General features: G+C 51.3%; 7 protein-coding genes across 13 annotated transcripts in view; 1 reads left to right on the forward strand and 6 right to left on the reverse strand.

The window, feature by feature from the left end:
* LOC138187814 (protein artichoke) overlaps positions 1 to 25,715 on the forward strand; it is a 309,368-nt gene that overhangs the window by 242,721 nt on the left and 40,932 nt on the right. For all 7 annotated transcript variants that reach the window (XM_069128978.1, XM_069128979.1, XM_069128984.1 and 4 more), the window contains one exon: positions 3,055 to 3,140. The gene's annotated coding sequence lies outside the window, so the exon portion shown is untranslated. The remainder of the gene's footprint in view (positions 1 to 3,054; positions 3,141 to 25,715) is intronic.
* LOC138187557 (maltase 1-like) lies at positions 5,892 to 7,750 on the reverse strand. Its single transcript, XM_069128479.1, has one exon. The coding sequence runs from the start codon at positions 7,719 to 7,721 to the stop codon at positions 6,003 to 6,005; it is 1,719 nt and encodes a 572-aa protein (XP_068984580.1). The 5' UTR covers positions 7,722 to 7,750; the 3' UTR covers positions 5,892 to 6,002.
* LOC138187766 (uncharacterized) lies at positions 12,159 to 12,872 on the reverse strand. Its single transcript, XM_069128898.1, has one exon. The coding sequence runs from the start codon at positions 12,870 to 12,872 to the stop codon at positions 12,159 to 12,161; it is 714 nt and encodes a 237-aa protein (XP_068984999.1).
* On the reverse strand, positions 14,871 to 16,724 carry LOC138187563 (maltase A1-like). Its single transcript, XM_069128485.1, has one exon. The coding sequence runs from the start codon at positions 16,699 to 16,701 to the stop codon at positions 14,983 to 14,985; it is 1,719 nt and encodes a 572-aa protein (XP_068984586.1). The 5' UTR covers positions 16,702 to 16,724; the 3' UTR covers positions 14,871 to 14,982.
* LOC138187767 (uncharacterized) lies at positions 20,503 to 21,027 on the reverse strand. Its single transcript, XM_069128901.1, has one exon. It carries the CDS (start codon positions 21,025 to 21,027, stop codon positions 20,503 to 20,505), a length of 525 nt encoding a protein of 174 aa, XP_068985002.1.
* Positions 21,099 to 21,812, reverse strand: LOC138187768 (uncharacterized). The gene has a single exon (XM_069128902.1). It carries the CDS (start codon positions 21,810 to 21,812, stop codon positions 21,099 to 21,101), a length of 714 nt encoding a protein of 237 aa, XP_068985003.1.
* Positions 23,612 to 25,346, reverse strand: LOC138187769 (maltase A1-like). The gene has a single exon (XM_069128903.1). It carries the CDS (start codon positions 25,316 to 25,318, stop codon positions 23,612 to 23,614), a length of 1,707 nt encoding a protein of 568 aa, XP_068985004.1. The 5' UTR covers positions 25,319 to 25,346.

Consider the following 25,715-nt stretch of genomic DNA (forward strand, 5'->3'; position numbering starts at 1 on the left):
ACTAACGTTGTGGTCATATTTGGTTTGCAAACTTGTTCAACAACATTGGAGTACAACCAACTTGAAGCGTGATTAAATGACTAGAATACTGCCCGAAACGCTATACTATACATACTGAATTTAAAAAAATTAGCACGCGTTATTCACTTTTGAATTCGCATAAGTAAATATTAGGTCGTCCGAAAAGTTTCTTTCGTTTTATAAGGAAATAATGGGTGCACAACATTTTTCGTTTTATATTATTTTATCAAATTACGTATGATCCATTTTGTTCTATCAAAATAAAGATCACAACGTTCGACAGATTAGGTTTCATGTTTGTATAAAGATGCGTCGTTGTAAAAGACGTGTCTGTAAAAGAAAGATACTTTTCGGACAACCTAATATGTATGCCGATATTTTGTTATCAGAGCAAACAGACCCAATGAAAGAGCGAACGAAGCGAACGATGCGTACCAACTATTATTCATTGCATGCAACGAGCCGAAGCGTGTAAACACAAAAGTTAGAGCGTAAAAGAAAGGAGGTAGGCGACGAGGGAGAAATCGAATTTCATTAAAGGAAAAAATTTACGCGCGGCGAAATCGCTGAAAAATCACTGACGCGTTTTATTAGTTATCACGTATCCGCGAGATATTTCGATTCCCCGGAGTATTTTCAACGCAGATGGAAAAAATCTGTTCTATTTGCCGAATGAATTTAGATCGACAATTTAGAATTCACTTCGATCTGAATTCACCTATAAACAGAATAATTGGAAGAAATATTTCACATAACGAAATAAATAGAAATGAAGGAGAAAATTCATTGACGGATCGTTTAAATAGCACCCATTGAAAACGTGGTTGAAGCTGATGGATTTAATTGTTTATTAACTAGCAATTCCGTTTCGTGCTGATAAACAGAAAATGCGTGATGCGAAAGGTTAAATTGCGGATTATAGGAAACATTTCAAGTTAAAGTATAAAATATAACAAAACTAAATGTAGCGTATGGCGTGGGCAAAGCGAGGATTCGCATACGGTGGAAGCATCGCTTGCTGACTTTCCCTCATTGGGCTCGTAGATTTAAAAACCTGTCTATAGTAAAACTGTATATTTATTTCAATTCGTTGAGAAACAAACAGTTCGTATATTAAAAGTCCACGAATAAAATAACTAAACGAAATAAAATAAGAATAATATTAAAATAATTAGAAAATAAAATGAATGAAAAGCATTCGATGTGTAATAAATATCAGTAAATATTGTCACGCTTATGGTCGATAAATTGACTGTTGCATTAAATCGAGTTTTACGTAAATTCTTTTATGCGTCATTCTCGGATAGAAACTGTTCGAAAAAATTGAACCTATGTTTTGCAGAAATCCATCAGTTCCTCGAAGTATCTTCCTGACGTATAAGGGAACAGTCTGGTAGGAATCATTAAAACTTCCCGAACCAAGCTTCCGCTGCGGTGTCAAACGAAAGAAGTCCAAAGATATATCTCCGCGGAACGGTAAAGTTTCCTCTCGAGCTCGATTCTTAGCTTCCCCTCGCATCCCTATTCACCGACCTGAACCCCGACCAGCACTGACTAAGCGATATTCCCTGGGAGGTGTCGACCAGAACGGAAAGTTAACTGATAAATAGCAGCTAATACTTTAGGCACATCGGCGTCTGTTAGAATTTCGGAGCCACTTAGACCGGTTTTCCTCGGGAAGGAAGCCAGGTTTCTCTGAATTCCGCTAAAGTGTTTCCCGTTTAACGCGCTCGGTGCATCCGTCGCCTAGTTTTTGCGCCGCCGCCCTGTCAACGACGTTGAACGATCGCTTCCTCGCTCTGTGAAGCTTCTTGCACCCTCGACGGAATAGGTTTGCCAAGATGATGAGTGATCTCGATGAACGAGCCAGGATCAAGAAGAAGAATACTGCTCGCGATTTCGCGATAACTAAACAAAGCTTTGATAGATATGGCGGACGTTCGATCGGGCAAGTCGAAAGAGGATGGTACTCAAAGTCAATTATGGATAAAAAGAGCATCAGAGTGGAACATTTGATAGAAAAAACGCATGATCGCGAAAACGCGGATGATTCAGTGGTGGGACGAATGGCGTGCGATGGTAGCCGATCGAAAAGCAATCAAAAACGCGAGAACACGAGGTCGGTTATCGTGGGCGTCGGTTCGAAAATGTGCGTCGACAGCCGTACAACGCGTATAATCGAACTGGCCGGCGTGCCGGTCCGATGTAAAAATGGGAACTTTATCCGCGACATGAATACTAATTGGCGACAGAAACGTATTCTCCCGCGGTACTGGTGGTCACCGCCGCACTTTTCGAAAGCTCGCTTAATTCGGCCCGATGTCATTAACGTTTGTGATTCGCCGATAAATTATTCAGGATAATTGGATTCGAGCCGAGTATAAAATCCGCCGGTCAATATAGGATGACCTGCCCCCGGTCGCGATCGGGAAAACCAATACACTCGATCGACGCTCTCACGGGGGACATTTCACACGCCGGCAAACAGGGGAGAACAATCGCGATCCCTGTTCGCTATTTACCGATGGAACGATAGCTTATCACTGAATCGTGAGCAAGGCGTCCCTGAATCCTTGGAAACGCACTGAAGCACGTGCTCCTCTCCATAATCGTCCTGATGCATTCTACGCTGATTGAAAATTCCCCTTTAAAGCGAGACGGTGAAGTACGTGTAGTACAGAGTGACACAAAAACAACGTAATCTTCAGCCTTTCGAAACTGATTTCTTTCGATTTATCCTAACCTAAATATAAATAAAGATTGTTTTTTATTTATCGACAATAATAGAAGTACATCTTCGTGGATGGTTTCACGAAGATGACATAAAACGCTAAAATGTAATACCAGTTTGATCGAAAAGAAGTACATTTATCGTTTATTGTATGTTCCGTATAATATATAGTATGTCAAGTATGGAAGTATTAATTGTAAATTTTAATGTCTTATTAAATCAATGTCTACCTTAATTCGTTTTTTTTCGGTATTTAAAGAGCAAGGAATATCTTGAGGTTATACGTTACGTTAACGTTCCAGGTACATCGACTCTGTATCGGGCAACGAGGCTCGTTCAACCAGTCAAGGATAGTCACCCCCGAATAGAATTCAGGCAACGAGCAGGGGTGAGTTTGACTATTTTTAGTTCGCTCGTTACGTGTTTCGATTTTATGATAATGCAGCCTCTCTTATGCTAACGAGGCAACGTTCGTCGCCCGATAACCGTAGCCGAGGGTTACGACGGCGACGTCGCTCACGAAATTCGATTCTCTTCCCTAACGGATTAATTAAAGAACACGCGGAGGTCTCGGTGTTCGCGTGATTCTCACGTGACACTTGTAAAACGTACGCAACCCTTAGCCATGCAACGTCCTTCTTTCTCTTTCCCTTCTTTGCATTGCATCGCGGGACAATCCTTTGAAATAGCGACCTGAATTGTGCGCGAAAATTCACGGTCCGTGGATCGAAAGGAAGGAAACAGGCGTCGAAAGCGACTGCAAAGAGAGAAGGACGTCGCCGGAAGACGAGGGAGTAGGGAGCCCAGCAGAAGGCTACGAATTAATTAAGAGCCTGTGAGTTACCGCGCGGCAAATAAGATGAGACTTCTAGGATGTTCGTCGTCAAAATATTTGGTACAGATTGCTGGGCGCACGCTGGAACGCCAGCGATGACTACGATGCGACCTAGCCGGGAATGAAATTTTGTCGGGAAGTGTTTTAATACAGCTCGCGTGCTTCCACGAAAATCGAGGACTTTCTTATTCGGTATTCCGTCAACGGCTGGAGGTATGACTTTGCCTCACGACCAGTGACGAAAACTGATTAAATTTGTCGTTATCAACGTCGTTTTCTTCGTTATACCGACGAGTAATTGTTTTCGTGACAATATGAATGCAAGCAGCGTCGTAGATAACGAAAATTGGATGCTCGATGTACGCGTTAATATCAAAATAGGACAAACTTCTCGTTCACCATATCAGGCACGGTCTATTGAACGAGGCATGACAGAAATGCAAATGGAATACTCGCGGATCGGTCGACCGCGCCTTATCATTTATCGCGACAACTGTTCCTCAGCTCCTGAGAGGGCAGAGAGAAACAAACCACCGATGATTGATCTTATCGTGGAGAAGTGGCAGCTTAATTCGTATGCCGGAAGGACACAGGCCGGAGGGAAAGAAAGAGAGAAAGATCAGAGAGGAGAAAAAGATGTCTACGTCGATTCTCGACGGGATGCGAAAGCACGTTGCGAATACATACAACGTGTGTATACAAATGAAGTCGATGGTGTGCACGAGGGCGCACCTTTTCCAAGTGTCTCGGCGACGTCTGAAAGAGGAAGAGAAATAACGGGAACAAGAGATAGGAGGATAGGTTGAAGAATGTGCACTCAACGTGATTGGTGCAGCGCCGCGGTGGTGCACACTGGAGGCTGTCTGCATGAAAACTTGAGAATTTCCACTCAGGCACTCGTATGCGTATACGGCCTCCAACGGTATGCTGCCTCTCGCCGCCCCTCACGTCCATCCTCTCTTACTCGCTGCGTCTTCCAGAGAACGACCAAACAATGCTCTCCACTTTCTCTCTACCAACTTGACGGAATATTTCTAGGAATTGAGTCTGTTGTTACCAAGGTTGTTAGCTGCGATTCACGCGACACGACTTATTCGAATGGTTTATTCTACCCTGCTAACGTCATTAACTACCTGAAAACTGTGCACTTTACGAATCAAGGGTTTGACTATGAAATCTGACAGAGGACGAACGCTCAAAGGGAGAAACGTTCGAAGATAACAATTTCCAGAAGTGAAGGAAGCTGCTTCTCAAGTAATAACCGAAAGAACTTCGGATTATGCTAGGAATTAACGGACCAAGTTGGCGAACTAATTTTTTTTCTTTTTCGTCCTATGGAATCCTGCGAATTCAGGTATCGCGGTACTTTTAATTGGTACATTACCACGGAAGATAAAATCTCTACCGTGATCGTCTCTTCCCGCGGCTTGAGAGCGCCACGATGTAATTATTCTATGAATATTCGAAAATTCATGAACGAGTTCCGCCGCGCTAAATAATGCAATCACATTAAATCCGTAAATGGACAATTAATTAACGAGCTATGGATCGACAGCCGCGATGCTTTTTCTTCGTAGCTGAGGAAATCGGTGAAAGAAAAGAGAACAGAGAAAGTCTATTTTAACCGCGTCTGATTCATCTATAATTTACGGCGTGGAAAATTCGACTGGAAATACTCGCCATCAGCTGCGTTTCTAATTAATTATTTTTATCCGATACCTCAATTTAGTTCGCGGTCGATTCTAAATTTATACTTTAACGACTTTTCTCCCCATCAAGGGCTGCGGTTTAAAATGCGGCGAAATTTGCGATTCACTGACGATACGAGACCAACGTAATTCGTCACGTTTTAAAAATGTAGTCATTGATTTATTCATTGGAATGCCGCAGTAGGGAACGGATGTGCGGTAAAAAATCGCGAAGCTTGATATTGTACGCGCGAGCGGAGATTGAGATTTTTAATCGGACGAGCGTACAACAGCGACGGTGCGATGCGATAAAAATTGTAATGTACAATTAACCACTTTGTTTTAAACAGTCGTGATCTTGTTAACAGGATTTTGCATTTAATATTCGCGTAGTTTTGCCATTTCTGGCGCAAATAATTATGGAAGTTCGCTACTTGTGATGCTGGAGGTTCGTTAAATTTTCATAAAAGCTGCAGGGAAGCGTCGGAAGTTTATTGTCTACTTCGAACCGAGGTTTATCGGCGAATAATTCTACGTAGAGATGGAAAAATCGCTGCAAAATAACACCGAAATAGATTTAAATGGAACTGCACAATTAAAAAATTACAACCATAAAAACGAGATAAATAGAATAAGGTTTATTAAAAATTAATCGTCAATACATCAATAACATGGTACAGGTGATTCGTCAACGTTGCCAAAACCCGTAAAAAATGCAAAATCAAAATTACTCATTCATGGAACGATATATATTAGGAGAGGTATACATGACGGAGGAAGATGCAGGAATAGTTATCGAATTAGTGAAAACCATGGTACCTGGACGAGGATAGGAATCAACATCGGCAGCATAAACTACCAAGGCAGGAGGAACTGGCAGGGAAGCTCTAGCATTTACTTTGACAGGTTCATTGCCGAAATTGAGCATAACGATTACAGTTTCGCTTCCTAGAGTACGAGTAATACCCAAAACCTGCTTATCCAATACTGCAACGTCTAAAGAGCCCCTTGCGATTACTGATCGTTTCTTTATGTTCATTAACTGTTTGAACAGCTTATATGGGGAGCTGGTTGCTCTCTTCTCAGCTGCCAGGTTCAAGGTCTTATAATTGGGATGCACAGGCAACCAGGTTTTCGTACTATTGGAGAACCCAGCGCTGGTGGTACTGTCCCATTGGAACGGTGTTCTTTCTGGATCTCTGGACTTCAAGAAGTATCTGGCAGGACCAGCGTTGCAACCGGCTGGGTCGACAGTCTCCTTGTACGTGAATGGTCTGTCTACCATTCCGATTTCGTCTCCGTTGTAAATAACCGCTATACCAGGTAGGACCATCGCCATCTGGATAATCATATTAGCTCGTCCAGTGCCGAATCTAGACGCCACGCGATGGTTATCGTGGTTGCCCACGACCCAATTCGGCACGTTGCCAGTCGGCACGCTTTTCACCCACTTATCTATCCAATTTTTGTAGTCCATCGCGATAGATTTGTTGTTCAGACTCGTAATGAACATAAAGTTGAAGGGAACATTGGAGCCAGCGGTGTAGTATTTCATGGTACGTTCGTGAGTGGTGTATGCTTCCGTAAGAATTAGCCTAGGATCGAAATTGGTACGGTTGGAGTGGTCGTTCATCAGCTTTCTCCAACTGCTGAGCGTGCCGTAGGTTTCGTTCTGATCTAACGTGTAAATATGATCCAAACTGTCGTAATCGTCATTAGGGACATCGGTTCTGTTTGATCTCGGTTCATCCTTAAAATTGATATCCTCAAACATGAAATTGATAGCGTCAATGCGGAAACCACTGACCCCGCGGTTCATCCAGAATGTGAACACATCCTTTATCTCTTGATCCAAAGCTTTGTTGCGATAATTCAAATCTGGTTGACCTGCAGCGAATTGATGCAGATAGTATTGCTTGCGGACGTCGTTCCACTCCCAAGCCGAGCCTCCGAAGTTACTCAACCAGTTGTTTGGAGGTTTTCTGGTCCCGTTGACGATTTTGGCATCGCGCCAGACGTAGTACTCGTCGTACGGCTTGATCTTTTGAACACTCTTCTTGAACCAGGGATGTTGGTGAGAACTATGATTAGGCACGAAGTCCAGGATCACCTTGAGCCCGAGGGACTTGGCCTTGGCTACCAGTTTGTCGAAATCCGCTAGAGTTCCGTAAGTGGGTTCGATGTCGGTAAAGTTGGAGATGTCGTAACCAAAATCAACTTGTGGACTCTTATAAATTGGTGATAGCCAGAGAGCAGTGGCACCGATGTCTTTAATATGCTCCAGCTTGCTGGTGATACCGTTCAAATCACCGATACCATCTCCGTTGCTGTCTTTGAAACTCCTCGGGTAGATTTGGTACACGATGGCATTCTTGTACCAGTTCACGTCTACTGCCGCGCTTAGCGCGAACAATAAGAAACACGATGTAATCGTTAGTCGAAACATGATGGACTACTGAACCAAGAGGAACACGGACGGCTCTTTATAGTACGCGGCGATATTAATCATCTATTTACTTGCACATTTCGATTATCTGAAATCGCTTTTGTCAAATCTTTTTTATTCAATTAATCAAAGATAATACCATTACGAGTAGCTGTCAACGATAACGAGAAGATAGTTAGATACTTGACTTTTATCATAGACCATGTATTAATTTATTTCTTTTTTTTTTTTTTTTTTGGCTTCCGATTTTTCCTGACAAAGAAACTTTCCACATCGAAATTTTCTATACTTTCTTATATCTTCAAACATTTTTTCACACTCGATAGCTTCCTTTCTTTGAAGAAGACATCGAAGCTTCGATTTCTTACCGTGAAAAATCGCAAGTTTTTTCAATGTGTGGAGTACATTGCACGGAATGCAACTCACAATAAGATTCCTCGAAGTGCCGAGCTACTCAAAAGACGATAAACACCTAGAACCGCACGACCTTGCGTGTTCAAGACGTTTATGCGTGCCGGTTTCGTTTGTGTCGTGTCCCGACTAATTATACGACCAGCTACGCTCTAGCAGATCAGTTTCTTTGTTGGAATACAACGATACTAATCGCTTACAGATGAGGTGATCGATCGAACGGATTCTTCCCTTCGTTGCTCAGCGCTATCCCCACTAGCGTGCGTTCGTTAGATGTACCGCGGCTGCTAGCGCGTGCATGCTCTTCCGAGAATACGGCGGAAGAAGCATAAGGATATGGATGGAACATTCGGCACGTCGGTGTCGCGCTTTGATGGCATAGCGCTTTGTATCGCGAAGCTGCTGGAAGGTTCCGTGACACATGCCGCCACAAAGCATCTACACAGGTCACACTCATTACTGCATAGAGAGTGGGGGTTCAAAATCTTTTCAAGGGCCATGGATCACTTAGTCAGTCTGAGAATAACTTTTTTTTTTTCTTTTTATTAACGTGGAAGAAATCCGCACGGACACCATGTCGCTTCAGGGGAAAAGCGGCGTGGTAGTGCCGTACTCCAACCGACTAAAACCTCCACGATGACCGTCCCGGCTGAGATCGAGAGGGGCCCGGGAACCGGTGTAAACGATACACCGCCCCCCCCCCCGCGCTCAATACGTCCCCTAATGGAGCGATGTGCGGCCACGTCACACCGCGCCTCGTCGCCGGAGCCGCCGTGCCAGGCAGTCCGGTTCCCCTACCGGGCTGCTTTGCGGCCTCGGGGCGCTGAGCTGCCAGCGCCTAAGTTTGCACCCCACCGGGGGATCGCGGTGGACCTAGTGCGTCTCACCGAAGCGCGTCCATGACCTCTGCCGCGCCCTCGCCGGTCAGTCCTCTCAGGGTGAGAGTACCGCACCCTCACCCTCTCCGCGGCCTCTTTTCGAAGCATGACTTGTTCACAGAAGGAGGTCACGGCCCTCCTCCTTCTCTCGCTTACCAACAGTGCCTCGAGGATCGTCGGCGGCGAGAGAACCCAACCGATTTCCACGATGAGGTCGTGGCGCGGCCGCGTCCCCGCCAGACAGTATTCCAGCGTGTGCTGCGCCGAATCCACGCTCGCATCGCAGTGGTGGCAGCGCGCAGTCGCCTCCTTCCCGATTCGGTGCAGATACTCACCGAAGCAACCGTGTGTTTGGAAGGACGGCCCCGAGGACTCTTATCCCCGGCGCACCAGCTCTTGTGTCGAGGCTGGCGCGTCATCTGTCGAGCAAAGCTCGCCGAGCCCGAACCATGACGTCGGCGCCCACCGGGCCCGCCCCGTCCGACAGACCCCGAGTGTGGAGATAAATCTCACGACACCTCAGGGCCTGCAATTCGAACAGGGAAACCCGGCGAGCATCGCCGCTGCCGCCGCCGAAATGGTGCGGAAGCCCCTCACTACTCTGATGGCCACCGTCCTGTGCAGCCTCCTGACCACTAGGAGACTGCGAAGGTTGGTCATCAGGTCCTCCGCCCAGATCGGAGCTCCGTAGAGGAGCCTCGATCGCACCACGCCGGCGTACAGCCGGCGCACTCTGACGTCGGGCCCGCCCAGCCGAGGCAGCAGACGTCCTAAGGCGTTCGCCGTCGCCTCGACAGACGGCGTCAGGCGCTCGAAGTGAACGCCGAAGGTCCAGTGGCTGTCGAGGGTCAGGCCCAGATACTTCATGCTGGTCCCGACCCCGATCTCAGTCCCTTCCAACCTCAGGCGGTAACCCGCTGGGGGCGTCCCGTGATCGGCCTTGCAGCAAAACCACATAGCCTCGGACTTCTCAGGGGACACCCTCAGTCCCAATCGCTTGATTTCGGCGACCACGCAGGCCACCGCCAGCTCCGCCAGGCGGACGGTTCTACCCCATGCCGTGCCCCAGACCAGCACCAACGTGTCGTCGGCGTAGCACGCCAGCGCCGAGTTCGGAGGCATCGGCGTCCGAAGCACCGCGTCGTACGAGATGTTCCACAGCAACGGGCCCAACACCGAACCTTGCGGGACCCCGCGGTGTACAGCCCTCCCGGTCACCCCCCCCCCCGGACGGTGTAGACGATACTCCGGTCCCGGAGGAAAGCCCGGACCACATCCCGCAGATACGCGGGTACCCGATGAAATTCGAGGGCCCGGCATATTCTGTCCCACGGGATGCTGTTGAAGGCGTTGACCACGTCCAGCGATACGGCCAACGCCACGTAACCACGCCGCTCGGCCCCCTCGACAAGGGAGCGGACACGGGCGATAGCGTCGGTCGTAGACTGCCCCCTCCGGAAACCGAACTGGCCATCGTGCAACCCGGGCACGCTCCGGGACAAATGCGACTCCAGGCGGGCAGCTATCACTCTCTCCAGCAGCTTGCCCGCCTCGTCCAAAAGGCACACCGGCCGGAAGGCGGAAGGCGAGTCTGGAGAGCGCCCCGGCTTCGGCAGTAGGACCATCCGCCCCTCCTTCCACGAAGTAGGGAATTCACCTCGAGACAGGCATCCGTCGAACAGACGCATTAGTCTCGGGGCCAAGACCCCGGCGACGTCCCTCCACAGGCGGGCCGGGACTCCATCAGGACTCGGAGCTTTCCGCGCTCCGATCCTCTCGACGGCCCTGGCCAGTTCTTCCTCGGTGACCCTCGATTCCGGGCTCCAACTCCCCGCAGTGACCCGTGGTTCCTCTTCCAGCGGTTGGGACTCCTGCTCCTCCTCTTCGGTAAAGGTGCCCACTCCCTCATTCGCTGCTCCCGGAAACAGGGTGCCGACGACCTCCTCCAGGAACCGAGGGTCCATGCTCTCCGTTAAGGGAGGCGCCCATGGACGGAGTTTGTTCAATACCATCTTGTAAGGACGCCCCCAGGGATCAGAGTCGAGGCTGGCCAGAAGCTCGTTCCAGGCCCGCCTCTTCGCCTCCTTGATGGCTCGTTGGAGGGGCCTCCGCGCTTCGCGGTAGGCCTCGTACAGACGAGCCACTGTGCCTTCGTCCTCCCGCCGTCTACGGCGGGATCTGGTGTATTGGCGCCGAGCGTAGATACACGCCTCGCGGAGACGAGCGATCTCCTCGGACCACCAGTACACAGCGCCGGCGCGGCGCGGCGTTCCAGACCGCGGCATACATGAATCACAGATCGCGTGCATGTCGCGTCTCAGCCGGGTCGCTCCTGCTTCCGCGTCCTCCTCGGTCGGGGATTCTTCTAACCAAGCCACGGCTATAGCGGCCGCCGCCATGAAGTCCTCGTCGCGCCGCGTCACCGCCCATCGCGGGAATTTTCTTCTCCTTCCCGGTGGGCCGGTAGGCCCGCGCGCACCCGACGAACGGTAGCCCGTCGCGCCGCCAACCGCCACCTCCACCCAGATGTAGAGATGGTCCGAGAGGGTCTCCTCCGGGGAGACCTCCCAACCGGAAACGCGGCGGGATGCGGCGGGGTTTGCCCATGTGAGGTCCACTGTGGACTCGCCCCGCCACGCCACGCACGTGCTGGACGACCCCCGGTTCATAAGCCGGAGGTCGAGTGCGGCCGCCCAATCCTGTACATCGCGCCCCCTTCTGTTGGTCCGGTGGGAGCCCCACGCCGTTGAGTGGGCGTTGAAGTCCCCGAGGACCAGTGACGGGCAGGCGCCCAAACGTCTCGTGCAAGCCGCGAGTCCGTCCAGAAAGGAGGCGTATTCTGCCTGGCTGATGTTGGGCGACACGTAGATGGCTACCACGGCCAGGTCGCCCCATTTCACGGCCACGAAGCCCCGTCCCCGCTCAATTACCGAGCAGGAAGGGCTTCCCGCAATCCCAGTCCAGAATATGGCGACCGAGCCGGTCAGATCTCCAGCGCCTCGCGACGCGTCGGGAATGCAGTACGGCTCCGCCACTGCCGCCAGAGCAATCCGCCGCTCCGTCAAGCTCTGAAACATTAAGTCCTGAGCACGGCGGGAGCGGTTAAGATTGCACTGCAGGAGCAGTTGTCCTCCTCCTCTTCTTCCGCTCACGTTGGGGAAGGCTCCGTCTCCATAGCCTCCTCCGGGCCGTTCCCCTCGCAGTCGTTGTGTCTGACTTCGCCATCCTCTCTTCCGTCCTTCGTGGGGTCAGTTGACGGCGGTATTGTTTCTTTCCTCGTCGCCGCATCCCCACCGTCGCCTGGAACGGTCCTTGCTTCCTGTGCGGCCCTCCTGCTACGGGCAGGCGGCTTGCATGCCGGTGATCCCATACGGTGCGACGCGGGCAGTCCCAGGTCCGCGCACACCGGACACGTGGGTACTCGCGCCGAGCAGTCCCTGGCGCGATGTCCTTCCGCCCCGCACCGGTAGCAGCGCTCTGACCGGTCGGCCGTCGATGTGCAGTCCCGGCGCACGTGACCCGACTCCATGCACCTGAAGCATTGGTGTCGGCGCGCAGGGAGAGGGGAAACCCTCGCCGCTGACCGACCTATGTTGATCCTACCTCCTGGTCCGGCATCTCTTCCTCTGCTGATTCTCCTGGCCGCTGTCAGCGGGCAGCGTAGCCATACCGACCCGAGGCCCCGAGGGGCGGAACGTATAACACCCACGTTGACCTCGTCGGCGTGGCAGCCCCCGGCCTCAGCAACGGCGGCTGCCACCTCCTCTGCGGTGACCGAGTCCTCCAGTCCGGTCACTCTTAGTTCGGCCGTCCTTCGCGGAACGGTTACCTTGGCGGGCAAATCTTTCAGCGTGGCCGCCATCCGCTCGGCCAGTCGTGATGCTTTACTTCCAGCGTCCTAGCCTGGGATTTCGAACAGCAGCGCCCCCGTGATCGTCCTCCTCGGTCTTAACTCCTTCTTAACGCTTCTTTCCCGGTCGCTTGTTTGCCGACCGGCCCGGTCTTCACTTCGTCCCTCCGCATGCCGTCGCCGCCGTCGGCACCGCCGCGGATGGTAGAGGCGGTGCCGACGGCGGCCACGGTGACAGCCTCGGCGTCGGTATCGGTGTCGGTATCCGTCCCGCGCCTCACGCCCCTCTTCTTCCTTTTACCGGGAGCCGGAAGCAGCGCGGAGTTGGGATCCCCCGCGGGCGCGTCCCCCCGCCGTGTGCGACGTCCCGCGCCTCCGCCGCGGCCGTTGGCGGCTGAGGCGATGTTTTCTGTAGACTCGGCAATCCTGCGGTACGACCGCTTGCCGAGTGTGCCCGCGACGGTCGAATAGGAAGAGCATGACGACATTTCGTCGTCGGATCTCAACCCCCCGCCGCCCCCGCGGTGCCGCCGCATCCCAGTCCGCGAAGGTCCCGGGCCGATAGCCAAAACGTCGGGTTCCTCCAACCCTCTCCGGGACTCCCCAGTTCGCGAGTCCCCTTCGCCAGACGCATGAGCGTGTCCAGGGGCCTGGCGGCTCACCCCCGGAGTCTGAGAATAACTAGCCAACTGTCAACATTCATAACGTTTACTTATATTTACTATAACTTTGTTTAATAAAAATCATATAGTATTGTTTCAACACAAACTGTTACGTCGCCTAAAACATCTGCGCTGCAGCTCTCGCGACCGGGCAGCCGATGGCCTGCGTAACGTCATTTCGACCCTCAATAAACCTGAGGACCAACCATAACTTTCTCTTTCATTGTGTACACATGTATCTTCATTCAATCCGTCGTCCTGAAAGCTTTCTTAAGGCTAAAAATATTTGCGACGCACATCTGGTTTTTAGAGAGGTCCTTGGGTTTATTAGGCGCAATTAAAAACACGGAGAAAGCGGGTACGCGCCCATTAGGAAAAATCGAACATCTGTCTAATAGAACAGGCTGGGTTTTCCCATGCACAAGGTCACTCACGAACCACGTTGGTCGGAGGCTTCCTACTCATCACTTCTCCTACGACTCTAGGAGAGTCAAGTCGCATACTTCTCCTACGACTTTAGGAGAGTCAAGTCGAATACTTCTCCTACGACTCTAGGAGGGTCAAGTCAACTTATTTCGTCAACATCGCTAGGTCAAGTCAACTTACTTCTTCTACTTACTACAACGTCGAAGTCTAGCATCAAAATCTAGTGTCTATCAAGTATCCTCTAGTGCTACGTCCACTAATATACGAAATTCGACTATACGAGCCTTGCTCTACTATTCATATCTATCTCATATTCGTGCGACAAGTTGTTATCGACGATTTGTATCTACTCAACAGTGTAGTTTAAGTGTTGGAAATATATATTTTATAATTCTGTGAATCACAGTGTTATATAAACTTAATCACCCCTATTATCTTAACGGAAATCAGGGGATCGATCAACTCGTGGTGTCGATTAGTATAATCGTAACGGGAATTTACGACTCCCGTTGACGTCTCTCCTCGCGATTGCGTCTCCCCGCGATTGGTCGAAATAACACAAACATTGTGTCTTCCACAGTTTATTAATCTTAATTCCAAGATTAATAATTCTAACAAAAATTGTAATGTACAATTAACCACTTTGTTTTAAACAGTCGTGATCTAGTTAACAGGATTTTGTATTTAATATTCGCGTAGTTTTGCCATTTCTGACGCAAATAATTATGGAAGTTCGCTACTTGTGATGCTGGAGGTTCGTTAAATTTTCATAAAAGCTGCAGGGAAGCGTCGGAAGTTCATTGTCTACTTCGAACCGAGGTTTATCGGCGAATAATTCTACGTAGAGATGGAAAAATCGCTGCAAAATAACACCGAAATAGATTTAAATGGAACTGCACAATTAAAAAATTACAACCATAAAAACGAGATAAATAGAATAAGGTTTATTAAAAATTAATCGTCAATACATCAATAACATGGTACAGGTGATTCGTCAACGTTGCCAAAACCCGTAAAAAAATGCAAAATCAAAATTACTCATTCATGGAACGATATATATTAGGAGAGGTATACATGACGGAGGAAGATGCAGGAATAGTTATCGAATTAGTGAAAACCATGGTACCTGGACGAGGATAGGAATCAACATCGGCAGCATAAACTACCAAGGCAGGAGGAACTGGCAGGGAAGCTCTAGCATTTACTTTGACAGGTTCATTGCCGAAATTGAGCATAACGATTACAGTTTCGCTTCCTAGAGTACGAGTAATACCCAAAACCTGCTTATCCAATACTGCAACGTCTAAAGAGCCCCTTGCGATTACTGGTCGTTTCTTTATGTTCATTAACTGTTTGAACAGCTTATATGGGGAGCTGATTGCTCTCTTCTGAGCTGCCAGGTTCAAGGTCTTATAATTGGGATGCACAGGCAACCAGGTTTTCGTACTATTGGAGAACCCAGCGCTGGTGGTACTGTCCCATTGGAACGGTGTTCTTTCTGGATCTCTGGATTTCAAGAAGTATCTGGCAGGACCAGCGTTGCAACCGGCTGGGTCGACAGTCTCCTTGTACGTGAATGGTCTGTCTACCATTCCGATTTCGTCTCCGTTGTAAATAACCGCTATACCAGGTAGGACCATCGCCATCTGGATAATCATATTAGCTCGTCCAGTGCCGAATCTAGACGCCACGCGATGGTTATCGTGGTTGCTCACGACCCAATTCGGCACGCTGCCACTCGGCACGCTTTTCACCCACTTATCTATCCAATTTTTGTAGTCCATCGCGGTAGATTCGTTGTTCAGACTCGTAATGAACATAAAGTTGAAGGGAACATTGGAGCCAGCGGTGTAGTATTTCATGGTACGTTCGTGAGTGGTGTATGCTTCCGTAAGAATTAGCCTAGGATCGAAATTGGTACGGTTGGAGTGGTCGTTCATCAGCTTTCTCCAACTGCTGAGCGTGCCATAGGTTTCGTTCTGATCTACCGTGTAAATATGATCCAGACTGTCGTGATCGTCATCAGGGACATCGGTTCTGTTTGATCTCGGTTCATCCCTAAAATTGATATCCTCAAACATGACATTGATAGCGTCAATGCGGAAACCACTGACCCCGCGGTTCATCCAGAATGTGAACACATTCTTCATCTCTTGATTCAAACCTTCGTTGCGATAATTCAAATCTGGTTGACCTACAGCGAATTGATGCAGATAGTATTGCTTGCGGACGTCGTTCCACTCCCAAGCCGAGCCTCCGAAGCCACTCAACCAGTTGTTTGGCGGTTTTCTGGTCCCGTTGACAATCTTGGCGTTGCGCCAGACATAGTACTCGTCGTACGGCTTGATCTTTTGAATACTCTTCTTGAACCAGGGATGCTCGTTAGAAGTATGATTAGGCACGAAGTCCAGGATCACCTTGAGCCCAAGGGACTTGGCCTTGGCTACCAGTTTGTCGAAATCCGCTAGAGTTCCGTAAGCGGGTTCGATGTCGGTAAAGTTGGAGATGTCGTAACCAAAATCAACTTGTGGACTCTTATAAATTGGTGATAGCCAGAGAGCAGTGGCACCGATGTCTTTAATATGCTCCAGCTTGCTGGTGATACCGTTCAAATCACCGATACCATCTCCGTTGCTGTCTTTGAAACTCCTCGGGTAGATTTGGTACACGATGGCATTCTTGTACCAGTTCACGTCTACTGCCGCGCTTAGCGCGAACAATAAGAAACACGATGTAATCGTTAGTCGAAACATGATGGACTACTGAACCAAGAGGAGCACGGACGGCTCTTTATAGTACGCGGCGATATTAATCATCTATTTACTTGCACATTTCAATTATCTGAAATCGCTTTTGTTAAATCTTTTTTATTCAATTAATCAAAGATAATACCATTTCTTGACTTTTATCATAGACCATGTATTAATTTATTTTTTTTTTTTTTTTTTGGCTTCTGATTTTTCCTGAGATAGAAACTTTCCACATCGAAATTGTTTTCTATACTTTCTTATATCTTCAAACATTTTTTCACACTCGATAGCTTCCTTTCGTTGAAGAACACATCGAAGCTTCGATTTCTTATCATGAAAAATCGCAAGTTTTTTCAATGAGTGGAGTACATTGCATGGAATGCATCTCACGATAAGATTCCTCGAAGTGCCGAGCTACTCGAAAGACGATAAACACCTAGAACCGCACGACCTTGCGTGTTCAAGACGATTATGCGTGCCGGTTTCGTTTCTGTCGTGTCCCGACTAATTATACGACTAGCTACGCTCTAGCAGATCAGTTTCTTTGTTGGAATACAACGATACTAATCGCTTACAGATGAGGTGATCGATCGAACGGATTCTTCCCTTCGTTGCTCAGCGCTATCCCCACTAGCGTGCGTTCGTTAGATGTACCGCGGCTGCTAGCGCGTGCATGCTCTTCCGAGAATACGGCGGAAGAAGCATAAGGATATGGATGGAACATTCGGCACGTCGGTGTCGCGCTTTGACGGCATAGCGCTTTGTATCGCGAAGCTGCTGGAAGGTTCCGTGACACATGCCGCCACAAAGCATCTACACAGGTCACACTCATTCCTGCATAGAGAGTGGGTGTTCAAAATCTTTTCAAGGGCCATGGATCACTTAGTCAGTCTGAGAATAACTTTTCTTTTTTCTTTTTATTAACGTGGAAGAAATCCGCACGGACACCATGTCGCTTCTGGTGAAAAGAGGCGTGGTAGTGCCGTACTCCAACCGACTAAAACCTCCACGATGACCGTCCCGGCTGAGATCGAGAGGGGCCCGGGAACCGGTGTAAACGATACACCGCCCCCCCCCGCGCTCAATACGTCCCCTAATAGAGCGATGTGCGGCCACGTCACACCGCGCCTCGTCGCCGGAGCCGCCGTGCCAGGCAGTCCGGTTCCCCTACGGGGCTGCTTTGCGGCCCCGGGGCGCTGAGCTGCCAGCGCCTAAGTTTGCACCCCACCGGGGGATCGCGGTGGACCTAGTGCGTCTCACCGAAGCGCGTCCATGACCTCTGCCGCGCCCTCGCCGGTCAGTCCTCTCAGGGTGAGAGTACCGCACCCTCACCCTCTCCGCGGCCTCTTTTCGAAGCATGACTTGTTCACAGAAGGAGGTCACGGCCCTCCTCCTTCTCTCGCTTACCAACAGTGCCTCGAGGATCGTCGGCGGCGAGAGATCCCAACCGATTTCCACGATGAGGTCGTGGCGCGGCCGCGTCCCCGCCAGACAGTATTCCAGCGTGTGCTGCGCCGAATCCACGCTCGCATCGCAGTGGTGGCAGCGCGCAGTCGCCTCCTTCCCGATTCGGTGCAGATACTCACCGAAGCAACCGTGTGTTTGGAAGGACGGCCCCGAGGACTCTTATCCCCGGCGCACCAGCTCTTGTGTCGAGGCTGGCGCGTCATCTGTCGAGCAAAGCTCGCCGAGCCCGAACCATGACGTCGGCGCCCACCGGGCCCGCCCCGTCCGACAGACCCCGAGTGTGGAGATAAATCTCACGACACCTCAGGGCCTGCAATTCGAACAGGGAAACCCGGCGAGCATCGCCGCTGCCGCCGCCGAAATGGTGCGGAAGCCCCTCACTACTCTGATGGCCACCGTCCTGTGCAGCCTCCTGACCACTAGGAGACTGCGAAGGTTGGTCATCAGGTCCTCCGCCCAGATCGGAGCTCCGTAGAGGAGCCTCGATCGCACCACGCCGGCGTACAGCCGGCGCACTCTGACGTCGGGCCCGCCCAGCCGAGGCAGCAGACGTCCTAAGGCGTTCGCCGTCGCCTCGACAGACGGCGTCAGGCGCTCGAAGTGAACGGCGAAGGTCCAGTGGCTGTCGAGGGTCAGGCCCAGATACTTCATGCTGGTCCCGACCCCGATCTCAGTCCCTTCCAACCTCAGGCGGTAACCCGCTGGGGGCGTCCCGTGATCGGCCTTGCAGCAAAACCACATAGCCTCGGACTTCTCAGGGGACACCCTCAGTCCCAATCGCTTGATTTCGGCGACCACGCAGGCCACCGCCAGCTCCGCCAGGCGGACGGTTCTACCCCATGCCGTGCCCCAGACCAGCACCAACGTGTCGTCGGCGTAGCACGCCAGCGCCGAGTTCGGAGGCATCGGCGTCCGAAGCACCGCGTCGTACGCGATGTTCCACAACAACGGGCCCAACACCGAACCTTGCGGGACCCCGCAGTGTACAGCCCTCCCGGTCACCCCCCCGCCCCGGACGGTGTAGACGATACTCCGGTCCCGGAGGAAAGCCCGGACCATATCCCGCAGATACGCGGGTACCCGATGAAATTCGAGGGCCCGGCATATTCTGTCCCACGGGATGCTGTTGAAGGCGTTGACCACGTCCAGCGATACGGCCAATGCCACGTAACCACGCCGCTCGGCCCCCTCGACAAGGGAGCGGACACGGGCGATAGCGTCGGTCGTAGACCGCCCCCTCCGGAAACCGAACTGGCCATCGTGCAACCCGGGCACGCTCCGGGACAAATGCGACTCCAGGCGGGCAGCTATCACTCTCTCCAGCAGCTTGCCCGCCTCGTCCAAAAGGCACACCGGCCGGAAGGCGGAAGGCGAGTCTGGAGAGCGCCCCGGCTTCGGCAGTAGGACCATCCGCCCCTCCTTCCACGAAGTAGGGAATTCACCTCGAGACAGGCATCCGTCGAACAGACGCATTAGTCTCGGGGCCAAGACCCCGGCGACGTCCCTCCACAGGCGGGCCGGGACTCCATCAGGACTCGGAGCTTTCCGCGCTCCGATCCTCTCGACGGCCCTGGCCAGTTCTTCCTCGGTGACCCTCGATTCCGGGCTCCAACTCCCCGCAGTGACCCGTGGTTCCTCTTCCAGCGGTTGGGACTCCTGCTCCTCCTCTTCGGTAAAGGTGCCCACTCCCTCATTCGCTGCTCCCGGAAACAGGGTGCCGACGACCTCCTCCAGGAACCGAGGGTCCATGCTCTCCGTTAAGGGAGGCGCCCATGGACGGAGTTTGTTCAATACCATCTTATAAGGACGCCCCCAGGGATCAGAGTCGAGGCTGGCCAGAAGCTCGTTCCAGGCCCGCCTCTTCGCCTCCTTGATGGCTCGTTGGAGGGGCCTCCGCGCTTCGCGGTAGGCCTCGTACAGGCGAGCCACTGTGCCTTCGTCCTCCCGCCGTCTACGGCGGGATCTGGTGTATTGGCGCCGAGCGTGGATACACGCCTCGCGGAGACGAGCGATCTCCTCGGACCACCAGTACACAGCGCCGGCGCGGCGCGGCGTTCCAGACCGCGGCATACATGAATCACAGATCGCGTGCATGTCGCGTCTTAGCCGGGTCGCTCCTGCTTCCGCGTCCTCCTCGGTCGAGGATTCTTCTAACCAAGCCACGGCTATAGCGGCCGCCGCCATGAAGTCCTCGTCGCGCCGCGTCACCGCCCATCGCGGGAATTTTCGTCTCCTTCCCGGTGGGCCGGTAGGCCCGCGCGCACCCGACGAACGGTAGCCCGTCGCGCCGCCAACCGCCACCTCCATCAAGATGTAGAAATGGTCCGAGAGGGTCTCCTACGGGGAGACCTCCCAACCGGAAACGCGGCGGGATGCGGCGGGGTTTGCCCATGTGAGGTCCACTATGGACTCGCCCCTCCACGCCACGCACGTGCTGGACGACCCCCGGTTCATAAGCCGGAGGTCGAGTGCGGCCGCCCAATCCTGTACATCGCGCCCCCTTCTGTTGGTCCGGTGGGAGCCCCACGCCGTTGAGTGGGCGTTGAAGTCCCCGAGGACCAGTGACGGGCAGGCGCCCAAACGTCTCGTGCAAGCCGCGAGTCCGTCCAGAAAGGAGGCGTATTCTGCCTGGCTGATGTTGGGCGACACGTAGATGGCTACCACGGCCAGGTCGCCCCATTTCACGGCCACGAAGCCCCGTCCCCGCTCAATTACCGAGCAGGAAGGGCTTCCCGCAATCCCAGTCCAGAATATGGCGACCGAGCCGGTCAGATCTCCAGCGCCTCGCGACGCGTCGGGAATGCAGTACGGCTCAGCCACTGCCGCCAGAGCAATCCGCCGCTCCGTCAAGCTCTGAAACATTAAGACCTGAGCACGGCGGGAGCGGTTAAGATTGCACTGCAGGAGCAGTTGTCCTTCTCCTCTTCTTCCGCTCACGTTGGGGAAGGCTCCGTCTCCATAGCCTCCTCCGGGCCGTTCCCCTCGCAGTCGTTGTGTCTGACTTCGCCATCCTCTCTTCCGTCCTTCGTGGGGTCAGTTGACGGCGGTATTGTTTCTTTCCTCGTCGCCGCATCCCCACCGTCGCCTGGAACGGTCCTTGCTTCCTGTGCGGCCCTCCTCCTACGGGCAGGCGGCTTGCATGCCGGTGATCCCATACGGTGCGACGCGGGCAGTCCCAGGTCCGCGCACACCGGACACGTGGGTACTCGCGCCGAGCAGTCCCTGGCGCGATGTCCTTCCGCCCCGCACCGGTAGCAGCGCTCTGACCGGTCGGCCGTCGATGTGCAGTCCCGGCGCACGTGACCCGACTCCATGCACCTGAAGCATTGGAGTCGGCGCGCAGGGAGAGGGGAAACCCTCGCCGCTGACCAACCTATGTTGATCCTACCTCCTGGTCCGGCATCTCTTCCTCTGCTGATTCTCCTGGCCGCTGTCAGCGGGCAGCGTAGCCATACCGACCCGAGGCCCCGAGGGGCGGAACGTATAACACCCACGTTGACCTCGTCGGCGTGGCAGCCCCCGGCCTCAGCAACGGCGGCTGCCACCTCCTCTGCGGTGACCGAGTCCTCCAGTCCGGTCACTCTTAGTTCGGCCGTTCTTCGCGGAACGGTTACCTTGGCGGGCAAATCTTTCAGCGTGGCCGCCATCCGCTCGGCCAGTCGTGATGCTTTACTTTCAGCGTCCTAGCCTGGGATTTCGAACAGCAGCGCCCCCGTGATCGTCCTCCTCGGTCTTAACTTCTTCTTAACGCTTCTTTCCCGGTCGCTTGTTTGCCGACCGGCCCGGTCCTCACTTCGTCCCTCCGCATGCCGTCGCCGCCGTCGGCACCGCCGCGGATGGTAGAGGCGGTGCCGACGGCGGCCACGGTGACAGCCTCGGCGTCGGTATCGGTGTCGGTATCCGTCCCGCGCCTCACGCCCCTCTTCTTCCTTTTACCGGGAGCCGGAAGCAGCGCGGAGTTGGGATCCCCCGCGGGCGCGTCCCCCCGCCGTGTGCGACGTCCCGCGCCTCCGCCGCGGCCGTTGGCGGCTGAGGCGATGTTTTCTGTAGACTCGGCAATCCTGCGGTACGACCGCTTGCCGAGTGTGCCCGCGACGGTCGAATAGGAAGAGCATGACGACATTTCGTCGTCGGATCTCAACCCCCCGCCGCCCCCGCGGTGCCGCCGCATCCCAGTCCGCGAAGGTCCCGGGCCGATAGCCAAAACGTCGGGTTCCTCCAACCCTCTCCGGGACTCCCCAGTTCGCGAGTCCCCTTCGCCGGACGCATGAGCGTGTCCAGGGGCCTGGCGGCTCACCCCCGGACGGCCACGGTTGCTCGATGACGACGCAGCGGGGCCCGCTTTACAACCCGCGGCTGCGCCGGTACTGGGGTATCCCTCCCCTGCACCGTAAACGATTTTTAGGTTCGTTTTCTTATCCATTGTTGAAATTGTAATTGTATAAAATTGCCGAGGTCGTCAACAAGGGTTTCCATCCTGGTGCCACTCACTCTTTCGCATCCTGCCCCGGTCAAGGCCGGTGCAGGGTGACGGGGAGCCCCACAAGAAGGTGAGGTGAGTGGTCTTGGCGGATACGGGCCCACCAACTTCTCCGAGGTTCTCCGCACCGGATCGGCAAACTGGCGGGGGCCAAAGGCGCCGACCAGTCACCGTCCGGCTATAGGAGAACATCAGATTCATCGGGGTTTCCCAGGGCGTGGTCCTACGCCCTGAAAACCCGCAGCCACCTCGTGCTCCCCAGTCTGAGAATAACTAGCCAAATGTCAACATTCATAACGTTTACTTGTATTTACTATAACTTTGTTTAATAAAAATCATATAGTATTGTTTCAACACAAACATTGTGTCATCCACAGTTTATTAATCTTAATTCCAAGATTAAATTCTAACAAAAATTGTAATGTACAATTAACCACTTTGTTTTAAACAATCGTGATCTTGTTAACAGGATTTTGTATTTAATATTCGCGTAGTTTTGCCATTTCTGACGCAAATAATTATGGAAGTTCGCTACTTGTGATGCTGGAGGTTCGTTAAATTTTCATAAAAGCTGCAGGGAAGCGTCGGAAGTTTATTGTCTACTTCGAACCGAGGTTTATCGGCGAATAATTATACGTAGAGATGGAAAAATCGCTGGAAAATAACACCGAAATAGATTTAAATGGAACTGCACAATTAAAAAATTACAACCATAAAAACGAGATAAATAGAATAAGGTTTATTAAAAATTAATCGTCAATACATCAATAACATGGTACAGGTGATTCGTCAACGTTGCCAAACCCGTTAAAAAAAAAAAAAAAAAAAAAAAAAAAAAAAAAAAAAAAAAAAAAAAAAAAAAAAAAAGAAAAAAAAAGAAAAATGCAAAATCAAAATTACTCATTCATGGAACGATATATATTAGGATAGGTATATATTATACGATATATATTATATATTACGATTTTATATATATATATTAGGAGAGGTATACATGACGGAGGAAGATGCAGGAATAGTTATCGAATTAGTGAAAACCATGGTACCTGGACGAGGATAGGAATCAACATCGGCAGCATAAACTACCAAGGCAGGAGGAACTGGCAGGGAAGCTCTAGCATTTACTTTGACAGGTTCATTGCCGAAATTGAGCATAACGGTTACAGTTTCGCTTCCTAGAGTACGAGTAATACCCAAAACCTGCTTATCCAATACTGCAACGTCTAAAGAGCCCCTTGCGATTACTGGTCGTTTCTTTATGTTCATTAACTGTTTGAACAGCTTATATGGGGAGCTGGTTGCTCTCTTCTGAGCTGCCAGGTTCAAGGTCTTATAATTGGGATGCACAGGCAACCAGGTTTTCGTACTATTGGAGAACCCAGCGCTGGTGGTACTGTCCCATTGGAACGGTGTTCTTTCTGGATCTCTGGATTTCAAGAAGTATCTGGCAGGACCAGCGTTGCAACCGGCTGGGTCGACAGTCTCCTTGTACGTGAATGGTCTGTCTACCATTCCGATTTCGTCTCCGTTGTAAATAACCGCTATACCAGGTAGCACCATCGCCATCTGGATAATCATATTAGCTCGTCCAGTGCCGAACCTAGACGCCACGCGATGGTTATCGTGGTTGCCCACGACCCAATTCGGCACGTTGCCAGTCGGCACGCTTTTCACCCACTTATCTATCAAATTTTTGTAGTCCATCGCGGTAGATTCGTTGTTCAGACTCGTAATGAACATAAAGTTGAAGGGAACATTGGAGCCAGCGGTGTAGTATCTTATGGTACGTTCGTGAGTGGTGTATGCTTCCGTAAGAATTAGCCTAGGATCGAAATTAGTACGGTTGGAGTGGTCGTTCATCAGCTTTCTCCAACTGCTGAGCGTGCCGTAGGTTTCGTTCTGATCTTCCGTGTAAATATGTACCAGACTGTCGTGATCGTCATCAGGGACATCGGTTCTGTTTGATCTCGGTTCATCCCTAAAATTGATATCCTCAAACATGACATTGATAGCGTCAATGCGGAAACCACTGACCCCGCGGTTCATCCAGAATGTGAACACATTCTTTATCTCTTGATTCAAACCTTCGTTGCGATAATTCAAATCTGGTTGACCTACAGCGAATTGATGCAGATAGTATTGCTTGCGGACGTCGTTCCACTCCCAAGCCGAGCCTCCGAAGCTACTCAACCAGTTGTTTGGCGGTTTTCTGGTCCCGTTGACAATCTTGGCGTCGCGCCAGACGTAGTACTCGTCGTACGGCTTGATCTTTTGAATACTCTTCTTGAACCAGGGATGCTCGTTAGAACTATGATTAGGCACGAAGTCCAGGATCACCTTGAGCCCAAGGGACTTGGCCTTGGCTATCAGTTTGTCGAAATCCGCTAGAGTTCCGTAAGCGGGTTCGATGTCGGTAAAGTTGGAGATGTCGTAACCAAAATCAACTTGTGGACTCTTATAAATTGGTGATAGCCAGAGAGCAGTGGCACCGATGTCTTTAATATGCTCCAGCTTGCTGGTGATACCGTTCAAATCACCGATACCATCTCCGTTGCTGTCTTTGAAACTCCTCGGGTAGATTTGGTACACGATGGCATTCTTGTACCAGTTCACGTCTACTGCCGCGCTTAGCGCGAACAATAAGAAACACGATGTAATCGTTAGTCGAAACATGATGGACTACTGAACCAAGAGGAGCACGGACGGCTCTTTATAGTACGCGGCGATATTAATCATCTATTTACTTGCACATTTCAATTATCTGAAATCGCTTTTGTTAAATCTTTTTTATTCAATTAATCAAAGATAATACCATTTCTTGACTTTTATCATAGACCATGTATTAATTTATTTTTTTTTTTTTTTTTTGGCTTCTGATTTTTCCTGAGATAGAAACTTTCCACATCGAAATTGTTTTCTATACTTTCTTATATCTTCAAACATTTTTTCACACTCGATAGCTTCCTTTCGTTGAAGAACACATCGAAGCTTCGATTTCTTATCATGAAAAATCGCAAGTTTTTTCAATGAGTGGAGTACATTGCATGGAATGCAACTCACGATAAGATTC

This window comes from Bombus flavifrons, chromosome 15 (genome assembly GCF_040668555.2).
Source record: "Bombus flavifrons isolate JBK064 chromosome 15, iyBomFlav1_principal, whole genome shotgun sequence".
In the NCBI taxonomy this organism is placed as follows: Eukaryota; Metazoa; Arthropoda; class Insecta; order Hymenoptera; family Apidae; genus Bombus; species Bombus flavifrons.